The sequence below is a fragment of the Rousettus aegyptiacus genome, unplaced genomic scaffold (genome assembly GCF_014176215.1).
Source record: "Rousettus aegyptiacus isolate mRouAeg1 unplaced genomic scaffold, mRouAeg1.p scaffold_m13_p_13, whole genome shotgun sequence".
In the NCBI taxonomy this organism is placed as follows: Eukaryota; Metazoa; Chordata; class Mammalia; order Chiroptera; family Pteropodidae; genus Rousettus; species Rousettus aegyptiacus.
In genome coordinates, this window is record NW_023416288.1 from 71,328,478 (window position 1) to 71,340,945 (window position 12,468).

At 38.8% G+C, this 12,468-nt stretch overlaps 1 protein-coding gene across 9 annotated transcripts in view; it reads right to left on the reverse strand.

Moving 5' to 3' along the window:
- The window catches only part of ST7 (suppression of tumorigenicity 7), a 243,900-nt gene that overhangs the window by 23,338 nt on the left and 208,094 nt on the right, over window positions 1–12,468 (reverse strand). For all 9 annotated transcript variants that reach the window (XR_004954069.1, XM_036231002.1, XM_036231003.1 and 6 more), the window contains one exon: window positions 12,051–12,153. Coding sequence is in view for 8 of the 9 variants with exons in the window: in XM_036231002.1 (XP_036086895.1) it covers window positions 12,051–12,153 (103 nt within the window). In the remaining variant the exon portion in view is untranslated. The remainder of the gene's footprint in view (window positions 1–12,050; window positions 12,154–12,468) is intronic.

A 12,468-nucleotide genomic window follows, 5' to 3' on the forward strand; every position in this document is an offset into this window, starting at 1 on the left:
CTGCCTCTAACTTCCTTCCCAGATTCTCAAATCACATTGATCTTCAAGTATAGGCTTCTAAAGAGCTCGGAAGCAACTTTTCAAAATCTATTTGCCAGAATCTAGTTCCTTATGCCCAATACAGGAACATATACATTCTTAACATATAAAGAAGAGCTGAGTAGTGCCTACTCATGGAGGTATGTGAGCAGAGCAGGTGAGATGACCCATCAGAGGCCACCCCAGGTGACTGCTCAGCTCTTTTCTGTTAAGGTCTGAAAATTCTATAATAATTTGGTGAAAATAATCCCAAAGTCATCCTTCAGATAGATATTAATGTCAAGGAATTAATTCATACCCGAGTTTTGGATTTTCAATATCAAAAATAGCAGAAGTCATATGAAAATCATTAGCAAAAAATACAGAAATAAACAAAATGAGGAAGAATGGGTTAGTTAAATTACGGCACATTTAGATGATGGCTATCAAGTTGCTACCAAAAAGTCAGGTCATAGAATATTTATTAGGATGAGGAAAATGTTCATCATATATTAATAAATTTTAAAAAATGTACCATACAGATTATGATTTTGGTAATACAAACGTGAACTTGGCATTAAAAACATTGGAAGGTCACAGATTAAATGCTAATGGTAGCTAAATGTTTAATTTTATGGCAGATTAATTTCTGTGCTTTTTCTGTGCTTTCCAAGTCTTCTGTATTAAGCATTTTTTATTTTTCTCTTTATGTATACATATAAAATATGTAATACAAATCTATTTTCTAGACTTGTGTCAAAAAAACAAAAAGCAAACCACACAGAAAAAAAGGTGAAAGGGATTAAAGTATAAATTTCCAGATATAAAAATAGCCATGGGGATGTAAAGCACAGCATAGGGAATATAGTCAATAATGTTGTAATAACTATGTACAGTGTCAGATGGTACTAGATTTATTGGGGTGATCTCTTTGTAAGTTATATAAATGTCTAATTACTACATTGTACACCAGAAACTAATCTAAAATTGTATGTCAATTGTAATTGAAGAACAAATTTAAAACAAAATTTAAAAAAGTGAACCAAACAAAAAAAGATACCCAGAGATTGCAATTTTTTGTCTATGGTGCTTTAGTGCCACTAGCTCTGAAAGAGGCTCTCAGCTCAGAAAGGAGATTTTAAACATATTAGTAAAGTGTTCGGAAAATAAAACTAGCGCTATTTGGAAGACAGGCTATATATTCTGAGTTTCAATATTGCCTACTCCTTGGCCCTGGTGACGTGCAGTCCCCATCAGGGTCCTCTCCACAAGATGACTGCTCCTTGCTGCTTCAGTTATTTATTCATCAGTTACTTTGCTTCATTCAAAAAACATAGGAAAGATATGGGAGTGTCACAGTAAGAAATACACTGGAATAAGACAAAACTACAGTGAGTCACCATGTCTCGTTCAGGTCTCACTGTAACAGGGAATGAGGTGCACAAAAGCATGGCCCCTGCCTCCCCTCCCCTCGTCTGTCCTCTGCCACTTTGGACTACTATTTGTATCCTGGCTCCACTACACCACTGTGAGACCCTGGACAAGGTATTTAATTCTTTCAACCTCAGCTTGCTTATCTGTTAAAACAGAAGGAAAATACACAGCTTGCTGGTTTTGAGGTCTGAAGATTATATAGGACAATAGACATGAAACATTCATACAGTACCTCACATTTAAATGTTCACTAAACAGTAGCTATTTTTGCTAACAAAGAAATGAAGTGTTTATATTACAGTAAAGTTAAGTTTTCTTGTGTATGTGTGTCCCACAGATAACTGAGTCTGTTTCCAGGTAATTTTATAGTAATAGCACTAGCTGAAGAGAACTGGCTCCCAGGGGCCACAAACTGACCAACATGGGATCAAATACAAAGCAAAACTGAACCCGGTGATGTGCGGTCCCCATCAGGGTCCTCTTCACAAGATGACTGCTCCTTGCTGGTTCAGTTATCTATTCATCAGTTACTTTGCTTCATTCAAAAAACATGGGAGTGTCCACAGGGTACCCCAAGGGTGCAGATAAGACAGCATCCACAATTCATCTCAAGGGCATGGACATGAACCCGGTCAGGTCCTCACCTTGATGATCCCGAATCTTTGTAGGAATGTAGAAGTGTGTGTGTGTGTGTACAACGAAACAAGAAAATTCAACACGGTAATGGCCTTAGTTAAGAGGTCTATACTTAGTACTTAGGAAGCAAATGAGGAGTATTATCTCTGAGACGGCTTCACAGAAAAAGGAAAATACGAGTTAGTCCTCTTGAACAAATAAGCAAAGGTAAGAGTTGGCAGAAGTGGCTGGACGGCTGCGCAGTGGAACCAAAGTTTCGAATGATGACAACGAGCTTGCGGTCGTGAGCCCCTTGAGCACTAACGTGATGGTAACCGCCAACACCGACTGAGCACTGTACTCCTTACAATAACTCTGAGAAAGCTAAAATTATTATTCCCGTTTTACAGATGGAAAAATGGAGGCTTTGGGGACATAAGTAGCTCTCCCAGGGTTGAACGAGTTGTGTGTAACAGAATCTGTGCTGGAATTCAGGTTTTGTGCTACTTCTCAAGGGAGTGGAGCAGGAAAGGTAGGTTGTAAAAGGACTTCGACGATATGTTTCAGAATGTGACATTTACCGTGAGTTTGGGCTTTTCAAACTTTGAGACACAGAAAAATTTGTTTAAAGAGAAAACAAACTTAAAACAGAAAAGGTGAAACTGATGTAAAACAAAGCTGGGAGGGACCCTTGGGCAGGGAGACCCAGAACAGGTCTGAGGAATCCTTATGGCTGCTAGGAAAACACTTTGAAAACCGCTGCAGTTGGCAATTGGGAAGTGAGCTGGTATAGTTTGTGGTTTTGAAAGAAATGGGCATGTCATGTGTAGGATCGCTGGACAGGGAAGAGACTGAATTTTTTAGCAAAGTCCTAGAAAGCTCCTGTCACGGTCTGGATGAGGGGGTGACAAAACCAGGAGAGGCACCTCCCCAGAACTTAGTGCCTGGCTGAATCTGAGTGTGAGAGAAGGAATCAAGGGCAACTATAAAATCTCTGGTTTAGGAAACTAGAATAATGTGAGATCGTTAGTGAAGATAAAGATACCAGAGGAGGAAGAGGCTTAGCAGTGGGAAAAAAAAATAAAACAGATAAAGCGCCTGAAAAACATTCGTGGAATGGAGGCCTGAAGGCAGCTGGCTATGCAGGTCTCGAGCGTGGGAGAGAAGCTGGAGACATAGACTGGGGTGTGCTAGGAAAGGTGGAAGCTGAAGCAGTGGGAGCACATGAGATCTCCCAGGAGAGCATCAAGCAATGCCACTCCCCAGAGAGCCAGCCTGAAGGATGCGCACTGGAGGAAATCACATAAGAGGAGAGTACTCGGAGATGCGGGGGTGACACAGAGAGAAAAGGTGGCGGGGAGCTGACCTGGCCTCAAGACAGAAAAAGTGGTCAGTGGGGGCGAATGCTGAGGAGAGATGAAATAGGATAAGGTTTGAAAAGAGGCCAAAGGATCTGGTGACCGAGATGGGGGTGGCCTTTGTGGCAGTGGCCGTGGTGGGAGCAGCTGCAGTGCTTTTTGATAAAGAAAGAGACCTCTTAGAAATTTTCTATTTTTGAGAAATGTCACTAAAAACTGGTTTCTGTTCTCTTTCCTCTGGGTCATATTTCCACAATACATTCTCCTTACTCTAATCCAAAAAAGCTTTGGAACAAAATATGACTCAATTCAAAGAAATTTATATTGAAATAATATTTTTGAAATGTACCATTGATATAAAATATCATATACAATCTGCCAGGGTATTTTGAGTTTTCACTTCCACGCTTCAAGCATTTTTAAATGCTAAAACCTACTACACGTTTTGTGTCCTAAATTGGATTAAAAAGCAATTTTATACTCTGTCAATCAGCTTTACCAAGATGTAAAGAGGGGATTGCATTAGTGTTTGCATGAAATAGAATTTCCATCCCTCTAACAAGGTCCAGTGGATACTCCATTAGCATATACGATTACCAGGATGTTTTCCCCCACAAGACTCTTGCCATCCCCATGAAATTAGAGTTTCTAGATTAACATTACATGAGGTTATTTTTTTAAGTAAATTTTTAATGGGAATGCATTTCTGTCATAACAGTTTACATTCTTTCCTCTTTCTTTTGTCATGACTTTCCACACTCCTAGACTTATAACTTAAGAACTAAATGTCTATTAGAGGGTCCTCACTTCAATATTTTGTTAAGTTCACGCTGCCCTGTTGGTAAAGTGAGCTTCAGGAGCATGGTGAGCCCTTTTCCCCAAGCACCCTAAGGGACTGCCCACTGTACCCCCTGTTCCCCCCAAGGTGGGCCCAGCAAGAAAAGCCCATGGTGTAATGGTGCTGGGATTTTAGGCAAGACAAAGACGAAAGCTTTCCCCCATTGGTGCTGGTGATTTTTCTTGATTTGTTTCCCTCAACAGCTCTACCCATAACACCCAAGCCTCCCAGGCAGCTGGGGCTCCCTCAGCCCCCTGCTGCTGCTCAGAATGCGTGTGGGGCCTCCTGTTCTATGACTGGGACCTCTAAAGCTTGGGGCTGTCCTGCGGTGGCCATGCCAGTCACAGGTTTCTAAGCTGGAATGCAAAGGTGCCTCGGGGTTGCTGGCTATCTGCCTTCGCATCCCAGTTTCAACCATAGCAGTTCTACTTTTACTTGCTTTTTTCATTAAGGTTTCACATAAGATTGATTGTACTCAGAGGCAAAAATGTTTATTACTTAAATAATAGTAACAAATCATTATTAGTTAGTTTTTTATTTGTTTGTTTTTGTTTTTTTGACAGGGAGCTGGGAGAGCTGTGCTAAAACAGGAATACAAGAGAGAAGTTGGAAATTAATCAGCCACACTCAAAAGACTTAACAAACAGTTACAAACTGGTTATTCCTGAAGACAAAAGCCGCAGCTAGAACATGTGAAAGGCTTCTCTCCAATCTGGAGGCCTGAAGGGACCCTATGGATACTCAAGGTCGAGGGCATTATAGTGCCACTGTTATACTCTCTGGTTGTCCTTCTGACTTTGATAAGCCAAGAAATACCAGTTAATGCACGTTTCTAGGCAGCCTCTAACCTGCAAGTGCAGAAATAGGGCCAAAGGTACAAGAAAAGAGACGATGCAGGGGCCAATAGGTATTGAGCACCTACTATGAACTGGATGAATTACACAATATAATTCCACTTATTTTTCGTCAGCCCTACGAACCCTTGATTTTTATCCCCTTTTTATCAAAAAGGACATAGGCAAGGAGCTAATTAACCCCCCTTCCCATAGTTCCCCCGGCCCATGGACAGGAAGTCGTGGGAGTCCTTCTTTCACATACTTTCCAATGATATGTCACAGGCCTGCCTGACTTTCTGTTGCTACCCCCATCATTATAATGAATGTGTTTTTCCATAATATAAAGTCTCCATAATTTGCTTATAGTAGTGGCAAAGAAATGCAAACTGAAAGAACAGAATTCCATCCGTACTTAATAAAATCATCATTGTTTTTGTTTTCTTTCTTTTCTCTTTTCTGTTTTGAACAAACTGTTCAATGCTGGTGAGCATGTGCTCAAATGGTAAAGTAGTTACCTGCTCATGGGAGTGAAAACTTACAATCTTTTTTGGTAGGTAATCCAGCAATAAGTATCAAGAGCGCCAAAGTGCTTCTATATGTTACTCCGTAATTCTCATTCTGTGCATTTATCCCAAGGAAATGATCCTAAAGACTAAAAAAAATTTATGCCAAAGGAGATTCAATATTGGAGTTCACCACAACCTGACGTCTACAATAGAAGACACGAGAATTAAATCATCCTCTTCAACAAATGATGCTAGAAAAATTGAATATCCACATGCAAAAGAAGGAAATTGGACATTTATCTATACCATACACAAAACCCAACTCAAAATGTATTAAAGACTTAAATGTAAGGCCTGAAACCATAAAGCTTCTAAAATGAAACATGAGGATAAAAACTTCATAACATTGATCTTGACAGTAATTTCTTGCATATTGCACAGGCAACAAAAGCAAAAATAGACAAGTAGGACTACATCAAAATAAAAAGCTTCTGTGCAGCTAAAACAATCAACAGAGAGGAACAATCAACAGAGTGAAAAGGCAGCCTAGGCAATGGGAGAAAATATTTGCAAACTCTCTTTATCTATCTATCTATCTATCTATCTATCTATCTATCTATCTATATCTATCTATATCTATCTATCTAAATAAATAAATATAGATAGATAGATATAGATAGATAGATAGATAGATAGATATAGATTGATAGACATGTGTATATCTATATGTCTATATATATAATATAAGGGGTTATATATTATATATAAAATAAAAACTGTATTTTATATATAGTATAAAGAGTTACATGATGTATGATAAGGGGTTAAGACCCAAAATATAAAAAGAACCCCTACAATTCAATAGCAAAAAAAACTCTCAAATAACCTAATTAAAAAGTGGGCAAAGGACTTGAACAGCCTTTTCTCTGGCCAACGGGTACATGAGAAGATGCTCAACATCACTAAGGACGAAATGCAAATCAAAACCACAGTGATATACCACCTCACATATATTAGGGTGGCCTCTATTAAGAAAAAACAGATTATAACAAGTGTTAGCAAGGAAGTGGAGACATTGGAATCCCTGTGCACTGTAAAATGTAGCCATTTTGGAAAGAAGTATGGTGTTACCTCAAAAAATTAAAAATAGTACTACCATATGATACAGCAATCCCACTTCTCAGTATTCCTCCAAAAGAACTGAAATAAAGAAGATCTTGAGATATTTTCACTTGCATGTTCACTGCAGCGTTCTTCACAACAGCCAAGATGTGGAAATGATCTAAATTTCCATCAATGGATCAAAGAAAATGTGACACACACATTCACGCACACATACACACACACAGAGATATTATTCAGCCGTAAAGAAAAAGGAAATCCTGTCCTATGCTACGGCATGGATGAACCTAGAGGAGATTACACGAAGTGAAAAAAGCCAGTCACAGGACAAATGCTGCAGGATTCCACCTACAGGAAGTATCTGAAGTAACCGAACTCACAGAAATAGAAAGTCAAACGGTGGTTAGGTGGTTACGGGAGCTAGAGGAAGAGAGAAATGGAGAGCTGCTGCTCAGTGGTAAGTTTCAGACATGCAAGATGAAAAGGCTCGAGGCTCTGCTGCACAACAACGTGCGCATAGTTAACAACACTGTACTGTGTACTTAAAAATTCGTTAAGAGGGTGGATTTCATAATATGTGTTTCTGATGACAAAAATATAAGGCAGTAAATTATCCAGCCCAGAAAACAGTTACTGAGACTTTTTTAAAGTGTTTGAAGGCACATGGCAGAAGACTTGGATTTTAATATTAGTTTAAAGGACAGCCTTTTTAAGGTCAAAGAATCATGAAAATTTGATGATTCCCCCAAGAAAGAACAAATATACCCCCCAAAGCCAATCATAAACTTCAAGTTAACAACTCCATTAAAAAAAAATGAATATGCTGTGACTATGATTCCTAAATATTAAAAATGCACAGATAAAAGGGCTAGAAGGAAATAGTCTTAAATATGACTAGAGGATGAGATTATGAAGGATTCCTTTACACTTTTATCTAATTTAAAAAAGAATTTATTTTTATGATATAACTATAGAGGGGGAAAAAACTTATACTGGGAGTAACAAACCAATAATTTAGTTTCTCTCTTTATCTTTGAAAATGCGTCAGAAAATGAAAATTTTTCTTTAGCACCCTGAAAGGTTAATGTAAAATCCTCTAAACAAAAGATGTTTCTTTCCACAGGGAAAGCCTTGCGACGCGCATGTAGCACGCTAAGAGCACGTGCTGCAAGTGAAAGTCAGATCTGTGCAGTGACGAATCACTGAGAGAAGCGTGTCCCCTCCATGGAAATCTCCACACTGCTCAGGAGCATAGCAGGGTGGGTGGGGAAGCATATTATCAGGGAAAGCAAAATAAAAAGCTAAAGCAAAAAAGCAATAAAATATAAGAAAGATGAAGGTATCAAACCGAGATGAGTGTACCTCTTCATTTATCCAGCATCATGAGAGACATTTTCTTCAAAAAATGGAGGATACTCCTTTCAATTTAAAGCTCCTCTTTTAATCCCATTAAATAGAAAACACCCTCTAATAGTTTAGAGACTTCTTTGTCTTTTTGAATTGTGTACCCAGTTCTTGAAAATCACTATCATCAGTAAGATCTTAACACCCTTAGCCATCTTCAAAAAGGAGTAAACACCAAGTACATAATCAACACCCTATAATGCGAAACCACACAGGGGAGAGACTGATTTGGGGATGAAGAAGGCACAGGCTTCCTGGTAGTGACTTTTGGTGGTGGGGTGAAGGATGAGTAGCATTTCCTTAGAAGAAGCAAAGAGGGAAGGGGAGGAGAATGTTTCTGGAACAATGAACAGATTTGTGAGAAGGAGCTGAAAAAAAAAAAAAAAGAAAAACAAGTTGGGTCAGATTACGAAGGGTCCTGAAGAACTACCCAGGAAGTTTATATCTTTTTTCATTCCTCTGGGGACACAGCTGCAGCTCCCCAGGAGGGGAGTAACACAACGGGATTTATAACGAGAGTCTAGGGGATGCTTTCTCCTTACAACCTGCTGCAATCTAAAGCTTCAGAAACGCTCTGTGTTCACTTCAGAGCCTCTCTTTCAGAATAAAGACCTGTGGCTTTTTACTATTTTTATTTATTTCCCAGTTCTGTGGTGTGACATTTAAGAGAGACACTCCTCCTCCTCATGTTTGCAGGTGAAGAGTGCTTCTAAGAGTAATCCTCCTGGAGTAAATCATATTGTTCACTGGATTTTGAAATATTAACTATGTACCTTTGCTTTATGCGCTGATGGAACTAAGCTGGAAATTTATGGAAGACAGTCCTCAGCTATAATATTTGGTATTTTTTCTTCTTCTGAGCAGACTATAACTGGGTAAAATGGCATATAGATACTGGAAAGCCTTGTGGTGGGCTACCTATAACTTCCTGTGATAGAGAAAAAGAAGCCATGAAAGTGTTTAAGATATGATAATATCTTGAAGAAATCTGAATTGTCCCTAAGGGACGCAGTGCCCTAGGAAGTGATGAGCTTGCCATCATCTGAACTGGTCTGCCACCAGCGGAGGGTGATGTTTAAGAGTCAGAGAATCCAGAATCTGTTCAGGCTCTGTCACTTATTTGCTGTGTGACCATAAACAGGTTACTTAACCTCTCCAAACCTGCAGTGCCCCCATCTAGGTAGCAGGGATAATAATATATAACTCACAATGTTGTTATGAAAAATAAATGAGATGGCATATGTAGTTCAGTTAGCACGGCGCTTGGCACATAGTAAACATTCAATAAAAACCAATAATAAAATAACTACCATAATATCATTATAAGGAGAGATTCGAACTAAGGATAGGAAGGTATCCTAGATCAGGGGTCCCCAAGCCCCGGGCTGTGGATTGGTACAGGTCCATGGACTGTTAGGAACTGGGCTGGCTGCACAGCAGGAGGTGAGCGCTGGGCAAGCTAGTGAAGCTGCATCTGTATTTGGAGCCACTCCCCAGCGCTAGCATCACCACCTCAGCTCCACCTCAGATCATCAGGCGTTAGAACCTTATAGGAGCACTGGTCCCTGGTGCCAAAAAGGTTGGGGACTTCTGTCCTAAATAATCTTTAAGGCCCCTTCTTATGCCAGGAATCTAAGAGTTGATATTCTTCCTTGATATCTCATTAGAATTAAGGCTATTCTCTACCTGAAAAGGGACCAATGTGCATGTTTGTGTGTGTGTTTAGCAAGAAGTCTAGAAAACAACAGGAATGTATAAAAGATATTTATAACAGCCTGCACATAGTACACATACACCAAAGGTTTGTGGTTAATTCTCAACATATGAGGCCAGTGACTCACACAGCCTTTTTCCCATGGGAATGTCAAAAGAAGATCTGGCAACTAGGTTCCTCTCAGCACAATCACCAACAAAGCAAAGTGGTGAAGAATCAGTATACTACAAACCCTATCTTCTCCCTTATTTAATGATTAGAAAGAAGAGTGAAATAAGATATTTAAAATGTTTTCACTTTTAGAAGAATTCTGTTTTACAGAGATAGCGTTAGTTCACTGAGTCAAATTCTTTCATGGTAGCCTTAGACTATTTCTTAGGGTTTTTAATACTCTTCTAGAGTCTCAATCAACCATTAAGACTATTATCAACAATGAAATGACAGCTTCGATTAACATATCTAACCAACAAGTTTTCTATCTTATGCCCCAGGATTATAAAGTATAATTGGAAAAGTGAAGACCTGATTCCTAGATTTAAGGAGCCACAAGCAAGTCCAATATTAATAGTGTTAATAATTTACAAACATATAGTGCTCAAGTATTTTAAAAAAACTTTGACTATACTATCTCACCTGATCTTTATCACAGAAGATAGATAAGGCTTATATTTTTATCTTTATTCAAAAGGTAAAACTTTGAGTTTAGAGATGCAAAGCCCAAGATCCCATGGCTAATAAATGACAGAGCCAGAACTTGAACTCAAGTCTTTGTCTCAGAATCTAGGACTCTTATTGCCCAGTATTACTTCTCAAGGAGCCTTACTTATGCTCGTAGAATAATAATGCTTTGGGTGGAGAACACATTCAATAAATATTAATTAATGAATTAAGTTTGCTGAAATTCAGGACACAATTTTCATGATAGTTCTAAATTTTAACCAAACCTGAATGAACACTTTTTTAACTTAGGGGAACAAATATTAAATAAAGAGATATATTTTTCTACTACTCTATACACAACACCTAAGTCTATTAATCATACATTGGTCATTATCCACTAGCACTAGAGTGGATAATTACATCCTTCTGCAACTGTGGCACTGGGCGCCATCAGTTCCCTGTTTTGTGAAAAGGTGACCATGACCTGATTAAAACCTCAGGAATGCTATTAGGTAATTTATCTCTGTCACTACTGATGTCAACAAAATAAAGTAGGTCACTCCATAAATCATCACTCACACACACACACACACACACACACGCACACACTACCACCACCCTTTTGCTACAAAACTGTAACAAAACAAGAAAAAAGAAAATAGCCTTCTTTTGTCATTTTTCGCCAATGAAAGTCTTCATCAGACATTTTGCCAGGAAAATTATACCCTGTAGTACCTGATATGAACTGTAAAAATAGTTTCCTTAAGATCGAAATGTTTTAGAATATCAAGAAATTGAAAATGTTCCTCGGTGATGTCCTATCACATAGTAGGTACTCAAATACAGGTAAATCATAAATACACACCTGTCTCCTGAACAAAAAATTACAGAAATCACCTCTATCATGATCTGACACCTTTAAAATTAAATTCAGAAAAATATATTAAAAATATTATAAATCAGTATTTATAATGGGTAGTTATAAGGTGGTCAATCATGTGGTTAACAGAACAATTAAGAAAAATATCTCCTACCATAGATACCTGCTAAAATGGTACTCACGAGCCAAAAACAAAAACTTCATACTTTGAGGTTTTCCCAACTATTTTATTGCCAATATTTATTAACTATCATTTACTTATGTGGCACACAGAATGTCACATTGGTCAGTATTTTTTTTATCACTTTTATTCACAAGGTTCATGTCCTGAGATGGGTCTATGTTGAGACTGTAACTGGTGTGAAACTCCCGTCGAATGCATCAACACCCTTGGGATTTCCAGTTTCAGACCACCTGGCCTACCTAAGCCAGGTCTATCAATTTCCCCTTATTGAACAAAGTCTGAAAATCAGCCCCAAAGCCTCTCGAATGTAAATTTTGCTTAAAAATTAGGTTAAAAATCATAGATTATACACACGCCTCAACATTCGTTGATTGCAATTCATTTTTTTTTATAACTGTTTGTATTCAAGACATGATAATATGGTCACTGAACACTTTCTCTGCTATCATAACACGTTCCTGTGGGGATTCCACAGACTCACTTTTGGCACGTGAGGGTTGAATTCCACCGCTCTATGAATGGCCTCGACCGCATTCATCTCTGCTGTGCTCAGCCCGCGCCGAGATGCAGCCTCGGGAGAAAATCTGAAAAGCAGAAAGACAAACACCATCCAGTTGGGACCACTGCTTGGGCATCAACCCGGAAAGGCATCTACATGTCAAGGGCCCATAAAACCACAGCAAACCAATGGCATGACCTTTCCAAACCTCTACTATACAGAACCTCTGAGTGACCCCTCAGACCGAGGCCAACAAAAATCCCAGCAGAAGCAGAAAGCGTGCTTGCATCTAATCACGGCAGGAATTAAATTCAGCTGTCAAGTCTGTCTGTCTAAATAGCTAATCTAAATTTTCTACAGGGTACCTGCTTAGGTCAGGGGAGGGGGAAGGGCTGATGAG